Raw genomic sequence first — 17,821 nt, 5'->3', positions numbered from 1 at the left:
GTGTGTGTGTGTGTGTGCTGTGGCTGAATGGTTGTGCCGACTGATGTACGAGGCATTCGAGGTGGCTCCAATTTTTCACGATAGCCATTCGAATCGTCCTTTGTGCGCCATTCGGCCTCAATCGTGTAATGTGTGAAGGAGCCATTAATTTTCTGTACTTCTTTCATTTCTCTTGCTTTTTCAGGTCTCCTCAGCAACATATTGTCTCAGTAATGTAAATATGAATCATTATTCTCAAAATCTCAGTCCTGTGTTTGTACCTATATGTAAATAAGTCTGTAAATATTATGCCAGTTGTTTTTCTTGTGTCCAGTAGAAGACAGATGTTTGATCAATCATATCTTGAATTTATGACTTTCAGATTAAAGACTGATTAATATTGATTAACATGACGTTCCTGTGTGTCTAAGCAGGTGGTGCCCCTTTAGAGGCATTTAATTAAATTTCATTTTTGATTAAATATTGTTTTAACTTCTATTCTGTCTACAACTTACATTATATTCTTGTGCGCCCGTAGAAGGTACACCAGAATTATTTTTGATTATATTAATTATTTGTTATATATTTTATGGTGCTGCCCATGTGAGGCCATTCAGTATTGATTATATTTCAATTCCTTACATAATCAAAAACAAAACAACAAACAGTGTGCCAGCAGTGATGTCACTGTGGGTTCTTCTAATTAAAACTGTAACCTCCACATTTGATTTCGGAGGCCTGTGGTGTAATGGATATTATGTTAGCCTGTAATGGGGGGGGGGTCAAAGTTTTAACACTAAACTCTAAATGAAACTTTTGTACAAATTGGAATGCTGCATTCATTTAGTCATTCATTCATTCCTTCTCTTATGCTTATCTTGGTCTGGATCACAGTGGCAGTAGACCAAGCAGCTCATGCCATACTCCACCATCCTCAACCAAGTCCTGTAACTCTTCCAGTGGGGTTCTGAGGCATTTCCAAGCCAGCTGGGAAATTTAATCCCTCCAGCATGTCCTGGGTCTTTCCTGGGGCCTCCTCCCAGTTGGATGTGCATGGAAGACCTCCTTAGGCAGACGACTAGGGATATCCTCACCAGATGCTCGAACCATCTCAGCTGGCTCCTTTCGATGCGTAGAAGCAGCAGCTATACTCCGAGTTCTTCCCAGATAGACAAGCTTCTCACCCTGTCCCGGAATGTAAACCCAAATAGTCAATGGACAAATCTCATTTCATCTGCTTGTATCTGTGTCTTTGTTCTTTCAGCCATTGCCCAAAGTTCAAAAGTTCACGACCATAGATGAAGACAGGAGTGTGAAGCGACTGATAAATCGAAAGTCTTAGCTTCTGGCTTAGCTCTTTTCTGATCCAGTCCAGCATCCCTAAATCATCAGGATGTCTAATCTATAGTCTGCCATCATAGAAATTACACTACAGTATCACTAAATCAAATGTGGAGAATGTAGCTTTAAATAGATGAACTGATGATGACATTGCTGTAGCCTCCTGTCCCTAGCATTGCCGTGACCATTCACAAAAATATAGATCTACATTAATAATGATCACTTTGATTTGATTTTTAATTTGTCTTGGGCACAACCATGACATGTAGTGGAAACACATCATTTAAACTCTGTAGTTCATGAAGAACTCCAACGACAACAATTGCACATTTGAAAACTTGTAACCCCATCTTTCTGCCTCACAATGTGGTTCACAGAAATATCACAACATGCTGGTGTCTCTTCTCATGGGGACATCATCATGTTGTTGGCCGCAGTTAAGTTCAACAGTTCATGTGCTTTCTTCTCCACTTTGGACAAAGGAAGGTCATCTGCAGGTTTGCACAAGATGGAGATTCTCTAAAAAACAAACAAACAAGCAGCAACAACAAGTTCGCTTTTATGAGGCACAATTTATTTTAGAGACATATTAATGCGTTTACAACAGTGGGCTTAGTTGCCACCATGACCCTGCAATTAACAACAACACTTCACAAGGAACTAGACAAGTCTATTAAAATTTCCTGTATATTTGTGTAGTGTGTCAGTAGCATGGCCCAAGCAGAGGGTCATCCCTTTGAGTCTGGTCTGCTTGAGGTTTCTTCCTCAATATCACTGTTGCCTGTGTGCTTGCTTTAATGGTTGGTAAGGTTAGACCTTACTTATGCTATACACCTTAAGGCAGCTTTGTTGTGATTTGGTGCTATGTAAATGAAATAAATTAAATTAAATTATTTACTACTACTTTTTACTCTTTATTTTACTTTGTCTTTTACTTATTTTATTGCCTGTTGTAATTTTATTGTTATTTTTAATTTATTTATTTAAGGTAACTTGCTGCCCATTTTTTCATTATCTACAGCACTTTGGTCGAATGCTATTGTTGTAAACGTGCTTTAGAAATAAAGGTTGAGTTGAGTTCAGTATAATTTTATTTCATGTTATGGTGATTTTGCATGTCAAAAGATGCCAAAATGGCCTAAAATGGAATGTTCCTCATCTGTATATATCAGAACCCAAATTTCAGAGCTCATTATGCAGTAGCCCTTTTTTTTGGTTACTAATGGAAATTTTGCAACCTAGTCACTGACTCTATTAGTCTTATGCATGTACTGCTGATTTCAGAGAAGCTGTAACATACCTGTCTGAGTGTACCGGGAGTGCGAAACACATTGTAGAGCATCCACAGAGGAACCAGAAGGGTTGAGGACAGCGTGAACCACCAGCCAATAGCATATCCCCACCACGGATATTCCATTACATTATTGAACTTTAGTGGTGTGAATTTGACCAAGGAGAAAAAAAATGTTGCCTAAAAAGTTATTGAGACAATGTGGTTAGAATTGCAGGCGAACAAGTTCTGCAAAAAAATCACCCTGTGCTTCAGTGAAAGCAACATGTGAAATGAAGAAAAAAAAAAATGCTTTCATGTAGTATTTTGTAGGCTTATTATATTATTACTCACTGTACAGATTACTGGAGTGACATATTTCAAGCAGTATTTTATCAGGGGTAAAGGTTTGTATCCAATCATGTCCTCCAAGATTTCATAAAAGTGATCTGCACCTGTGAGCAGATTAAAAAAAGCATAAATTTCCTACTCACATTCACTGCTCATAACATGTTATTGATTGAGCTCACCGAACACCCATCCAATGCACACAGACTCCATTATGGCAAAGAGAAGTAGAGTCATCCCGCTGCAGGCGTAATAGTCGAATAGCTGGAAGATGTACAACCCACCCTGTTTGGAACAAACTCAAGTTAGCTGCTGCAAAACAGAAAACTTGATCATGATGGAAGCTGAAGTGAAACTTGAGTTGCAACGTACTTCTGTAACCATCACAAGACCGATGAAGAAACTAACAACGCTAACAGTGAGTAGAAGAACTTTACGTCGATGGCCAATGTGGAAGAAGGAAGGTTTCATATCTGAAACTGATGTTGCCAGAGATTCCAGACCTACAAACTGAAAAACAAAATATGGTATGTTCTTAATAAGTCTGACATTCAGCATTGATTTCATTATAAACAAGAACAATCAGAGATTTCTGACATCCACCAATCCGGTTCTGGATCACTTGCAAAATTTAATGGAGTCTTCCATGCCCTAATATCTATCTGTAGTGTAAATTTGGTGAGAATATGTTAAGTAGTTTTGAAGAAATCCTTCAAAGCCAGTATAAAGGGAAATCGTGATCCAGAAGGAGCACGATACCCGCACATGCACCACCCAGCAACAAATCAAACTTGTTTGTTAAGATTAAGTATATCCTTATATGTTAAAAGTGACAAGTAACAGTGAATAAACTCAAATCAAATCAATTTTGTTTATATAGCGCCAAATCTGTTGTGTGGGCCGCCAGAAGAGGAGGTACTGCTGGCCCTCCACCAGAGGGCGCCCTGCCTGAAGTGCGGGCTTCAGGCAGAGAGGGCGCAGTCGCCTCACAGGAGCAGCCAGGGTGACAGCTGTCACGCATCACCTGCAACAGCTGTTACGCATCATCTGATCAGCAGGGGAATATCAGCAAGACGACGCCTCCACCTCTTTGCCGAGATATTGTTCTACCTGGAAGGTAACGTACCTCAGCTAACTGTTCGACAGTATTCATTGTAACTTTGTGCGTTTTTTCGTGGACTACTTTTCCAACGAGAGGTGGAGGTAGCTTTCCTGTCATACGGATTCCTGGGTGCAAACGCGCCCTCATTTAATTGCTTTTTGTTCCTCGCCAGCAGTACCAGGTCCGACACGCGGAGGCAGTGGCCACCTGGGAGTTCGGGACTTGGCGGCTCCAGTATTCCCGGGGTCTGGTGGTGGAGGAAATCGTGTGGTTCCAGTTCTGCTTTGGACAGGCGTCTCCTATCTTCGAGCCTGCCCACACGACACCTTTGTAAATTGACTTTTGACTATTGTTGTAATCTGTTGTATTTGTTGTGCACATTCACAACAGTAAAGTGTTCTTATTTGACCTACTCCATTGTCCGTTCATTTGCGCCCCCTGTTGTGGGTCCGTGTACCTACACTTTCCCAACAAAATCACAACAAACAGTTGCCCCAAGGCGCTTTATATTGTAAGGCAAAAGCCATACAATAATTACAGAAAAACCCCAATGGTCAAAACGACCCCCTGTGAGCAAGCACTTGGCGACAATGGGAAGGAAAAACTCCCTTTTAACAGGAAGAAACCTCCAGCAGAACCAGGCTCAGGGAGGGGCAGTCTTCTGCTGGGACTGGTTGGGGCTGAGGGGAGAGAATCAGGAAAAAGACATGCTTTGGAAGAGAGCAGAGATCAATCACTAATGATTAAATGCAGAGTGGTGCATACAGAGCAAAAAGAGAAAGAAACAGTGCATCATGGGAACCCCCCAGCAGTCTAAGTCTATAGCAGCATAACTAAGGGATGGTTCAGGGTCACCTGATCCAGCCCTAACTATAAGCTTTAGCAAAAAGGAAAGTTTTAAGCCTAATCTTAAAAGTAGAGAGGGTGTCTGTCTCCCTGATCCAAATTGGGAGCTGGTTCCAGAGGAGAGGAGCCTGAAAGGTGAAGGCTCTGCCTCCCATTCTACTCATACAAACCCTAGGAACTACAAGTAAGCCTGCAGTCTGAGAGCGAATTTAAAAGCAGGAAATTAGAGGTCATCCATGTCTTTATGTCTGTAAGACATTCCTGCAGTTTAACTAATTGGTGTGTGTCCTCTGGCTTCATGGATAGATAAAGCTGGGTATCATCTGCGTAACAATGAAAATTTAAGCAATGCTTTCTAATAATACTACCTAAGGGAAGCATGTATAAAGTGAATAAAATTGGTCCTAGCACAGAACCTTGTGGAACTCCATAATTAACCTTAGTCTGTGAAGAAGACTCCCCATTTACATGAACAAATTGTAATCTATTAGATAAATATGATTCAAACCACTGCAGCGCAGTGCCTTTAATACCTATGGCATGCTCTAATCTCTGTAATAAAATTTTATGGTCAACAGTATCAAAAGCAGCACTGAGGTCTAACAGGACAAGCACAGAGATGAGTCCACTGTCTGAGGCCATAAGAAGATCATTTGTAACCTTCACTAATGCTGTTTCTGTACTATGATGAATTCTAAAACCTGACTGAAACTCTTCTAATAGACCATTCCTCTGCAGATGATCAGTTAGCTGTTTTACAACTACCCTTTCAAGAATTTTTGAGAGAAAAGGTAGGTTGGAGATTGGCCTATAATTAGCTAAGATAGCTGGGTCAAGTGATGGCTTTTTAAGTAATGGTTTAATTACTGCCACCTTAAAAGCCTGTGGTACATAGCCAGCTAATAAAGATAGATTGATCATATTTAAGATCGAAGCATTAATTAATGGTAGGGCTTCCTTGAGCAGCCTGGTAGGAATGGGGTCTAATAAACATGTTGATGGTTTGGAGGAAGTAACTAATGAAAATAACTCAGACAGAACAATCGGAGAGAAAGAGTCTAACCAAATACCAGCATTACTGAAAGCAGCCAAAGATAACGATATGTCTTTGGGATGGTTATGAGTAATTTTTTCTCTAATAGTTAAAATTTTATTAGCAAAGAAAGTCATGAAGTCATTACTAGTTAAAGTTAAAGGAATACTCGGCTCAGTAGAGCTCTGACTCTTTGTCAGCCTGGCTACAGTGCTGAAAAGAAACCTGGGGTTGTTCCTATTTTCTTCAATTAGTGATGAGTAGTAAGATGTCCTAGCTTTACAGAGGGCTTTTTTGTAGAGCAACAGACTCTTTTTCCAGGCTAAGTGAAGATCTTCTAAATTAGTGAGATGCCATTTCCTCTCCAACTTACGGGTTATCTGCTTTAAGCTGCGAGTTTGTGAGTTATACCACGGAGTCAGGCACTTCTGATTTAAGGCTCTCTTTTTCAGAGGAGCTACAGCATCCAAAGTTGTGCTCAATGAGGATGTAAAACTATTGACGAGATAATCTATCTCACTCACAGAGTTTAGGTAGCTACTCTGCACTGTGTTGGTATATGGCATTGGAGAACATAACAAAGAAGGAATCATATCCTTAAACCTAGTTACAGCGCTTTCCGAAAGACTTCTACTGTAATGAAACTTATTCCCCACTGCTGGGTAGTCCATTAAAGTAAATGTAAATATTATTAAGAAATGATCAGACAGAAGGGGGTTTTCAGGGAATACTGTTAAGTCTTCAATTTCCATACCATAAGTCAGAACAAGATCTGAAATATGGTTAAAGTGGTGGGTGGACTCAGTTACATTTTTAGCGAAGCCAATAGAGTCTAATAATAGATTAAATGCAGTGTTGAGGCTGTCATTCTCAGCATCTATGTGGATGTTAAAATCGCCCACTATAATTATCTTATCTGAGCTAAGCACTAAGTCAGACAAAAGGTCTGAAAATTCACAGAGAAACTCACAGTAACGAGCAGGTGGACGATAGATAACAACAAATAAAACTGGTTTTTGGGACTTCCAAATTGGATGGACAAGACTAAGAGTCAAGCTTTCAAATGAATTAAAGCTCTGTCTGGGTTTTTGATTAATTAATAAGCTGGAGTGGAAGATTGCTGCTAATCCTCCCCCTCGGCCTGTGCTACGAGCATTCTGACAGTCAGTGTGACTCGGGGGTGTTGACTCATTTAAACTAACATATTCATCCTGCTGTAACCAGGTTTCTGTAAGGCAGAATAAATCAATATGTTGATCAATTATTATATCATTTACTAACAGGGACTTAGAAGAGAGAGACCTAATGTTTAATAAACCACATTTAACTGTTTTAGTCTGTGGTGCAGTTGAAGCTGCTATATTATTTTTTCTTTTTGAATTTTTATGCTTAAATAGATTTTTACTGGTTTTTGGTGGTCTGGGAGCAGGCACCGTCTCTATAGGGATGGGGTATTGGGGGGATGGCAGGGGGAGAGAAGCTGCAGAGAGGTGTGTAAGACTACAACTCTGCTTCCTGGTCCCAACCCTGGATAGTCACGGTTTGGAGGGTTTAATAAAATGCACTGTTTCATGGGAAGATTTACACACATCCCACAAACCACATTTTCCCCCATAAATAATTAGGCACATGTTATTCTATTCTAAAGCTGTCAAACATGGCCACATTTTATAGATTTGATTAATCATTGATTTGATGTTTCAGTAAGCGCCAAAGTGTTCTCCTTCTTTTGGTTGCTCCAGTCACCCGCATGTCCTCCCTCATCACATCCATAACCCTCTTCTTTAGCCTCCCTCTGCTCCTCCTGCCTGGTGGCTCCATCCTCAGCATCCATCTCCCTATATACCCTGGGTACCTCATCTATACATGTTCAAACATCTTAGTCTTACCTCTCTCTTCTCTAGCCCCACTCTGCTCTATACCACTTCATCATGAAGCTGTATAACTGGTGATACAAAATGCAAAGCTTGCACTGTGCACAATTTGTCCAATCACAGCCACATACAATGAGGCAAATAAGTATTTGATCCACTGTCAATTTTGCAAGTGTCCCCACCTACAAAAAATGGAGAGGTCTGTAACTTTTATTGTACATTCACTTCAACTGTGAGAGACAGACTCTAAAAAAAAAAAATCAGAAAATCACAATGTATGATTTTTAAATAATTAATTTGCATTTTGTTATTGTTCTCTGAAACACTTTATCTACAGACCAAGTCAGTGACATCAAAACAAAATGGAGCAAAGTGTGAGCAATTGCGATTTTAAAAAATGCGTTATTATCTAAAATAAAATAACCCGGAACCCATAAAGATTACGTTGAAAGCTCTGTTTTGTGAAAAATATTGACTTTACATGAGTCTGGAAGAGATGTGGTGGAGCGATTTTCAACCTGACTGAAATCATGCCAGAATAGGTGGGACCTGACTGGACAATGATGTTGAGGAGGCAGTTCAAATGGTCTGGAACACTGATAACCACTGTAACAGGGGTAGACTGAGACAGGAAATCCCTTCTTTTCTGATTTGGCAGTGTGTTGCCCAAATCGCACTTATGAGAAAGCTGACCCTGCCACCACCAACGTCATGAAGGACCCCGCGGGACCAGATGCTATTTTCTACATATGTAAAAAAGTACAGTGGATGTGTATTCTTCCTAGCTGATCTCTGAACTCATCCCACCCATTAAATCAAGTACAAGTAGATTGAAAAACAGTTTCTACCCAACTGTTGTTAGAGCTTATTGAATGTCACTGGAACCAAATAGCCAGGTCACATGCCACACTTGAAAGGAGTGCAGTATTATACAAATAATGAATAATGAATGAGGTCAATGGTATGAATATTCCATGAGGTGAAAGATGGAATGTTCCATTTAATGAAGCAAAGCCAAGTTGAATGGAATGTTCCGGCTTTCACCTAATTAAATATTTGTTCCATTGAAAGAATGAAAAAACATTCATTATTTGTTTTATATCACGACTAAAATAGATCTTTGTAATGTGATCATTTGATGTTCCACTGGTGTTTTGATGTCAACAGTCCAACATGAACTTTAAATTGGAGTCCAAAATTGTTCTCAGTCAACATGGAAAAAGAGATAGTTCAAAAATTGCGATGATGTAGTCCGTAATGCCGTGCACTGACTTCGTGTACTTCCAAAATAAATAAATAAATAAAAGTTTGTGTAGTTCCTCAGTCCAGCGAAAAATCACATCAGAAATTTGTCCAGCTTTTCATCCTAACAGTTCTTCACATCTCCAGACGTCTTACAGCACAGTGGATTTGTTTTTTGTTTTTGTGTTAGAAGAGTTAGCAGCGACAATTAGCTCCTTCAAATCGTCATCTGGCAACAAAACTAACTCTGCGATGTTTATCTGCCCCCAGTAGTGTGAGTGTTGCGGTGGTTGGGGCGTACAATAGCACATTTCATATAGCACCACAATTGCGCGCTAAAAAGAACTATTGCACGGTCAATGAAATGCCATAGCAAATGGTATGAATAATCCATGTCATGTGACATACAACCCATCAATCAAATGACAAGGATCCACTCAGCTGTTATATAATTGTTAATGTGTAATATCCACTGCCATTGAAATAGCAACAGCTTTGTACATACTTTTCTCTTTTTTATATATAATCTCTTTTTTGCTACTACATACTGTGATATGGCTTATTCTGGCCATATTTTCAGTGTCTTTGTGACAGCTTTGTGTCTGTGGATACAGATATATGTCCTTATGCAGACATGAGAAATGGTGAAAGATCTGTAGGTGTCGTTCACATTTGGGTACAATTTGTCTATGGTGTTTGCACGTGAAGAAAAATCTGGAGTATGGTTAGGAGATCTGTCTGGTTAAAGTCCCCCGCAATAATGCAGACAGCATCTGGCTGAGTGTCCTGTTGTTTGCTTCACCTCAACCAGAGATGCCAAAGCCATGCCACCTCAAACTGTTCAGTGTTGCGTGTTCAATGCACATTGGGCCTCATGTATCAAAGTTGCGCACTTGTGGCGTAAATTTACGGTGTAAATTTGAAGTACACCAAAGTTGCAGTGACATGTATCAAGCAGTGCGCACCTGCCCATTCCCGGCGTATGCCTGACGTGACCTTGATAAATGCGGCGGGTGAAAACAATCGTAATTATAATAAACACGCCCATAAATATTCAGACTCCGCTTCAGACACACTCTCATTTTACGACATGGAAGCCAGGAAGACGGCAAAGAAAAAGATCTTCACCAATCACAACGCGTGCCAATAGAGCGTCAAAAGCAGCCGTCGTATTAATTGTTTTGTAGTATAATCAAAAAAGTGTTACAGTGGTCCCTCGTTTATCAATCAATCAATCAATCAACTTTTTTTTTATATAGCGCCAAATCACAACAAACAGTTGCCCCAAGGCGCTTTATATTGTAAGGCAAGGCCATACAATAATTATGAAAAACCCCAACGGTCAAAACGACCCCCTGTGAGCAAGCACTTGGCTACAGTGGGAAGGAAAAACTCCCTTTTAACAGGAAGAAACCTCCAGCAGAACCAGGCTCAGGGAGGGGCAGTCTTCTGCTGAGACTGGTTGGGGCTGAGGGAAAGAACCAGGAAAAAGACATGCTGTGGAGGGGGGCAGAGATCGATCACTAATGATTAAATGCGGAGTGATGCATACAGAGCAAAAACAGAAAGAAACAGTGCATCATGGGAACCCCCCCCCCCACAGTCTACGTCTAAAGCAGCATAACCAAGGGATAGTCCAGGGTCACCTGATCCAGCCCTAACTATAAGCCTTAGCGAAAAGGAAAGTTTTAAGCCTAATCTTAAAAGTAGAGAGGGTATCTGTCTCCCTGATCTGAATTGGGAGCTGGTTCCACAGGAGAGGAGCCTGAAAGCTGAAGGCTCTGCCTCCCATTCTACTCTTACAAACCCTAGGAACTACAAGTAAGCCTGCAGTCTGAGAGCGAAGCGCTCTAATGGGGTAATATGGTACTACGAGGTCCCTAAGATAAGATGGGACCTGATTATTCAAAACCTTATAAGTAAGAAGAAGAATTTTAAATTCTATTCTAGAATTAACAGGAAGCCAATGAAGAGAGGCCAACACAGGTGAGATATGCTCTCTCCTGCTAGTCCCCGTCAGTACTCTAGCTGCAGCATTTTGAATTAACTGAAGGCTTTTTAGGGAACTTTTAGGACAACCTGATAATAATGAATTACAATAGTCCAGCCTAGAGGAAATAAATGCATGAATTAGTTTTTCAGCATCACTCTGAGACAAGACCTTTCTGATTTTAGAGATATTGCGTAAATGCAAAAAGGCAGTCCTACATATTTGTTTAATATGCGCTTTGAATGACATATCCTGATCAAAAATGACTCCAAGATTTCTCACAGTATTACTAGAGGTCAGGGAAATGCCATCCAGAGTAAAGATCTGGTTAGACACCATGCTTCTAAGATTTGTGGGGCCAAGTACAATAACTTCAGTTTTATCTGAGTTTAAAAGCAGGAAATTGGAGGTCATCCATGTCTTTATGTCTGTAAGACAATCCTGCAGTTTAGCTAATTGGTGTGTGTCCTCTGGCTTCATGGATAGATAAAGCTGGGTATCATCTGCGTAACAATGAAAATTTAAGCACTACCGTCTAATAATACTGCCTAAGGGAAGCATGTATAAAGTGAATAAAATTGGTCCTAGCACAGAACCTTGTGGAACTCCATAATTAACTTTAGTCTGTGAAGAAGATTCCCCATTTACATGAACAAACTGTAATCTATTAGACAAATATGATTCAAACCACCGCAGCGCAGTGCCTTTAATACCTATGACATGCTCTAATCTCTGTAATAAAATTTTATGGTCAACAGTATCAAAAGCAGCACTGAGGTCCAACAGAACAAGCACAGAGATAAGTCCACTGTCCGAAGCCATAAGAAGATCATTTGTAACCTTCACTAATGCTGTTTCTGTACTATGATGAATTCTAAAACCTGACTGAACCTCTTCAAATAGACCATTCCTCTGCAGGTGATCAGTTAGCTGTTTTACAACTACCCTCTCAAGAATCTTTGAGAGAAAAGGAAGGTTGGAGATTGGCCTATAATTAGCTAAGATAGCTGGGTCAAGTGATGGCTTTTTAAGTAATGGTTTAATTACTGCCACCTTAAAAGCCTGTGGTACATAGCCAACTAACAAAGATAAGTTGATCATATTTAAGATTGAAGCATTAAATAATGGTAGGACTTCCTTGAGCAGCCTGGCAGGAATGGGGTCTAATAAACATGTTGATGGTTTGGATGAAGTAACTAATGAAAATAACTCAGACAGAACAATCGGAGAGAAAGAGTCTAACCAAATACCGGCATCACTGAAAGCAGCCAAAGATAACGATACATCTTTGGGATGGTTATGAGTAATTTTTTCTCTAATAGTCAAAATTTTGTTAGCAAAGAAAGTCATGAAGTCATTACTAGTTAAAGTTAATGGAATACTCAGCTCAATAGAGCTCTGACTCTTTGTCAGCCTGGCTACAGTGCTGAAAAGAAACCTGGGGTTGTTCTTATTTTCTTCAATTAGTGATGAGTAGAAAGATGTCCTAGCTTTACGGAGGGCTTTTTTATAGAGCAACAAACTCTTTTTCCAGGCTAAGTGAAGATCTTCTAAATTAGTGAGATGCCATTTCCTCTCCAACTTACAGGTTATCTGCTTTAAGCTACGTTTATCGCGGGTGTTACGTTCTAAAAATAGTCCACAAAAAGCGAAGTCCGCGACGTAGTCAGCGTTATTTTTTTACAATTATTATAGACGTTTTAAAGCTGTAAAAACCCTGTAAAACCACTTTATACACTTTTCTCAATCAGGCATTAACATTTTCTCACTTTTCTCTTATGTGTAAACACTCTCAAAGTTCAAACCTTAGTAGAAAAAAAGACCAATCTGTTTTCAGGCCCAAACATTTGTTTGAGAAATAAAAATAGAACGTTTTCCTATAAATAATTATGATGGCTTTTAGAACTAACGAATTTAATTTTAACGATCAACCTACGAGGTTGGACACATAAGAAATTATTAATAGTGACTGACCAGTATTTCACAGTTCCTCTGACCGTGCCTCTTCGTCCCGACACTGCGCCACTGTCGCGCCTTTTTCCACTCACACCTCGCTGCAGGTGTCTTTTTCCGAGTGACAGACACAGTTAAGAGTAGTTGTTGGCGCTCATTTTTCTTCTGGGCGAGAAGATTCTTATAAACAGACACGCAGACCACAATGCACTGTAAAAAAAAGCATGCAAAATTGGACTAAAAGAAATCCGCGAAATGGCGAGGCCGCGAAAGGTGAACCGCGTTATAGCGAGGGACCACTGTATTCTCTTTTCACATGTCAATAATTCTTAACATGTGGATATTTGCTCGCTCAATTAATAAGACACGCCTAATTTTTCAGATTTCTTTATTTTTAAAATGTATTTCTTTATTTATTTTATTGTAACAAACGAATGGAGAAGACAAAACCTGATTGCAGCATGGGCGAAGGGAATGACAACACTACAGTTGTAATTATCAATTTCATTGTCTAAAACGATCACACCACATAAAGTTAAGCTCAGCGCTGCTCTGGCTCCAGGCTCGAAGTCTGGAGAAAAAGGCGTGCATCGCTTTCTTTGCAGTCAGCACTGTGGCCACAGATCGTGCTCGAGACCAACAATCCTGCAAAAGCGGGATTTGTATTAATTATTATGTAGTATAATCAAGAAAGTGTTATTTATGTAACATATGCATTGATTTGTATAATGGCACTGTTTATCATGTTGATCATTTTCATTTTTATGTGGATTCCAGTACTGGTTCATTTTGGTGTATAATTTACGCCACCTCTCGACCTGGTGAATATTTTCAGCGCAGCGTACGACAAAGCCCATATTGATAAATGCCAAGTAGCACAGCCGTTTTGGCGTACACCCCATATACGCTCAAATATCGGCGTACGCAACATTGATACATGAGGCCCATTGTGAAGATGGTACGTACATCAGGAAGTAAATAATTGCTTTCAGGTTGTGCGAAGAGAATGAGGCTCTCACGTTGCTCTTTAATGGATAATAGATTAAATTAAACAAAAGTCTTTTTTAAATTAACTCACATTCATACGCTATATTACACTTGTATCCTAAAGCCCCAGTCACAATCCTGTGACTCATGTCTAAAATCTGGCAACTGGTTTCAAAGAAGCATGCCACAGAGGTGTATATGTCAGCAGATGGTGCAATGACATTGAAAAGAAAAACAGATTTATATACTGTGGTGCTCATGTGTTGCTGCAGTCTGTCATCTGACAGGACCTCAAAGCACACCTAGCATCGTACGTTTTATTATAAACACGTGCACCTGTCGGATCTTTATTATCATTATAAACAAGCACTTCTGTTTCTGTGTAGGCTCTCAGTTGTCCAGGTGGTTTCCATAGTAGAGAAGCTTGAATCTTCGACTGGACTGGGTTGCTTGACGCGAGGACGTTTCGCTTCAAATCGCAGAAGCTTCCTCAGCTAAAATTCTTGCTCTGGTAGTCTGACTTCTGTCTTGACTCTTGTAGAGAAGAATAAACAGAAGCCAACAAAAGCTGGAGTTTTATAAACCTAACCAGATCCCTCCTACCAAGAGGCCGACTGCAATAGGCTAGTGACTAAACAATAGCTCTAATTAGCACCTATTGTGCTCTAGTTAGCACCCTCCTAATGACAGGGCAGCTGTCCCTCCTAATGATGGGACGGAAGCCTCTCCTGATGGCTCCCTTGATGACTCTCCTGATGACGTGAATGACTCATTACCATGAACAAAAGACTGAAACTGCTTTGACCTGAGTACCCCATTGTAAACAGGGGACAAAGCGTGTCTCAGACCCCCTCCCCGGTTTAGGCTGGGTTTCAACTGTTTCACATAGAATGCTTCCTTGACACCTCTCTCAAACCATTTCTTCTCTCTGGCTAAGATTTTAACTTCCTTGTCCTCAAACGTGTGGTTAGTGTCTTTCAGGTGGAGATGAACTGCAGACTGAGGTCCATTTGCGCCCTCTCTGCGGTGCTGGTATACCCTTTTGTGTAAAGGTTGCTTAGTCTCACCTATGTAGTGTTCATTACAGTTTTCCTGACATCGGATAGAATACACTACATTGCTCTGTTTGTAACTAGGGATCCTGTCCATAGGGTGAACTAATTTCTGTCTCAAGGTGTTAACTGATTTAAAGTAAACTGGGATTTTGTGCTGTCTGAAGATCCTCTGTAGTTTTTCCCCTACTCCTGCTAAATAAGGGAGAGACACTCCTCTTCTTCTTGTCTCCGTCTCCTGTCCCTGCACTTTGTCCAGGGACCATCGTGGGTACCCACATACTGTGAGGGCTTTCTGTACAAGTTGTTGTTCTTTAGCCCTTCCCTCTGCAGTTGTGGGCACCTGTAGGGCTCTGTGTTGAAGAGTCCTGATCACCCCAAGTTTGTGTTCAAGGGGGTGGTTTGAGCCAAAGAGCAGATATTGGTCAGTGTGAGTGGGTTTTCTGTAAACCCCTGTTTGGAGCTGCCTGTTCTCTCCAATCGTAACATCACAGCCCAAGATCTTAAGTGGTTTCTAAAGTTAGCTAAGACAGAAGTCAGACTACCAGAGCAAGAATTTTAGCTGAGGAAGCTTCTGTGATTTGAAGCGAAACGTCCTCACGTCAAGCAACCCAGTCCAGTCGAAGATTCAAGCTTCTCTACTATGGAAACCACCTGGACAACTGAGAGCCTACACAGAAACATTGCAACCAACTGTAGGCATGAGGCCCTGGCACTGGTACGTAAGCTGGAAAAGACTGCTAAAAAGATAGCTAACTTTAGAAACCACTTAAGATTTAACCTGCGATGCAAACAAAACAATGTTATTCCCAAATGCATGAAGCAAAAGGCACTACAAGCAGGTCACACAGCAGAAAAGATCCAGCATAGTTACCTTAGGAGGATTTTGGGTCTTAGAATTAGAAGGCTTCATTTTAAAATATTAGACCTCCAAAATAATCTTGCTAGTCTTCACAAAAGGTTAGAAATCTTAGTGGGGGAAGAGGCCCATAAAAAGATCACAAAGTTCATAGTTAAAATTCAAATGGCTGAGCATTTAAAAAGTAAGGAGCGGCAAATCAGGAAGTTTCACAACCTTTTAGTGCAGAAAAGGCGTACTTTCAGTGGGAGTAGTTTTAAAGATACACCCAGACAAATTAGTGACAACAGGGAAAATTGGGTAAAGAATCTGTCCGACAAGGTTCTTACACAGACAGAAAAGGATGTGCTCGCTAAAGCACTAAATTTCTCAGTGACCCCTAAACATATACCGACAGTAGATTACAGTCAGCCATTAAACATAACAGTTTGTCAGAGTCAGAAGCTGGGGACCTCCGACTAAGAGTCACAGCAGTGCTTTACAGTGCTAAGCCTCCTCCGTCCAACATCACAGGAGAAGAACAGAAAGCTTTGTCAGCACTGCAGAAGGACCAAAGCATCCTTATCCTGCCAGCAGATAAAGGCAGATGCACGGTGGTCCTGAACACATCGGACTACGAGGCCAAGATCAACAACTTGCTCAGTGACTCCAGTACATACGAACGTCTGAAGAGAGACCCCGTGAGCGGCTATAAGAAGAAAATCATTAGCTACCTCCAAAACCTGGAGAAAGAGGGACTCATCGACAGGCAGACATACTCCAGACTGTACCCTGGGGACGCCACTCCATGCATCTATGGACTGCCCAAAATCCACAAACAAGACGTGCCACTCAGGCCTATTGTATGTAGCACAGATTCCATCACATACAATTTGGCCAAGCACCTCAAGTGGATTTTGGCTCCTCTAGTGGGTAACTCAGACCACCCTCTGGAGAACACACAAGATTTTGTGAACAAGATCAAGGACCTGCAGCTGGAGGCAGATGAAACTATGGTGTCATTTGATGTGACATCCTTGTTCACCTGCATCCCCACCGCTGAGGCCGTCTCAGCTGTGAGGCAGAGATTGCTGGAGGATGTGTCTCTACTTGAAAGGACCAAACTCACACCAGACCACATCTGCCAACTCTTGGAGATCTGTCTTAACACCACGTATTTCCTGTTTAGGGGGAATTACTACAGGCAGATCCATGGTTGTGCGATGGGGTCTCTGGTATCCCCCATTGTGGCCAATCTGTACATGGAGTAAGTGGAGAAGACAGCCTTGACGTCTTTCACGGGCATCTCTCCCAGTCACTGGTTCAGATATGTCGATGACACATGGGTTAAAATCAAGCAACAGGAGGTTGAGGACTTTACAGAACACATCAACTCAGTGGATTCCAATATCAAGTTCACACGTGAGGATGCCAGAAACAACCATTTAGCCTTCTTGGACTGTGATGTTACGAGTGGAGAGAACAGGCAGCTCCAGACAGGGGTTTACAGAAAACTCACTCACACTGACCAATATCTGCTCTTTGGATCAAACCACCCCCTTGAACACAAGCTTGGGATGATCAGGACTCTTTAACACAGAGCCCTACAGGTGCCCACAACTGCGGAGGGAAGTGCTAAAGAACAACAACTTGTACGGAAAGCCCTCACAGTGGGCCTCATGTATCAACGTTGCGTACGACGATATTTGAGCGTATATGGGGTGTACGCCAAAACGGCTGCGCTACTTGGCATTTATCAATGTGGTCGTTGGCGTACGCTGCGCTGAAAATATACACCAGGTCGAGAGGTGGCGTAAATTATACACCGAAATGAACCAGCGCTGGAATCCACATAGAAATGAAGATGATCAACATGATAAAAAGGGCCATTATACAAATCAATGCATATGTTACATAAATAACACTTTCCTGATTATACTATATAATAATCAATACAAATCCCGCT

The 17,821-nt window shown here is 41.0% G+C and overlaps 1 protein-coding gene across 1 annotated transcript in view; it reads right to left on the bottom strand.

The window, feature by feature from the left end:
• Window positions 1-259: 259 nt before the first annotated feature.
• Window positions 260-17,821, bottom strand: part of slc6a22.1 (solute carrier family 6 member 22, tandem duplicate 1) — a 59,183-nt gene continuing 41,621 nt past the window's right edge. The window contains exons 11-15 of the mRNA XM_034166416.1: window positions 3,311-3,448; window positions 3,121-3,223; window positions 2,945-3,045; window positions 2,621-2,791; window positions 260-1,839 (exon numbers count right to left, since the gene is read on the bottom strand). Coding sequence (XP_034022307.1) covers window positions 1,726-1,839; window positions 2,621-2,791; window positions 2,945-3,045; window positions 3,121-3,223; window positions 3,311-3,448 — 627 coding nt within the window. The 3' untranslated portion in view covers window positions 260-1,725. The remainder of the gene's footprint in view (window positions 1,840-2,620; window positions 2,792-2,944; window positions 3,046-3,120; window positions 3,224-3,310; window positions 3,449-17,821) is intronic.

Source organism: Thalassophryne amazonica, chromosome 3 (genome assembly GCF_902500255.1).
Source record: "Thalassophryne amazonica chromosome 3, fThaAma1.1, whole genome shotgun sequence".
NCBI classification, from domain to species: domain Eukaryota; kingdom Metazoa; phylum Chordata; class Actinopteri; order Batrachoidiformes; family Batrachoididae; genus Thalassophryne; species Thalassophryne amazonica.
This window is presented reverse-complemented; position numbering and strand designations above follow the sequence as displayed.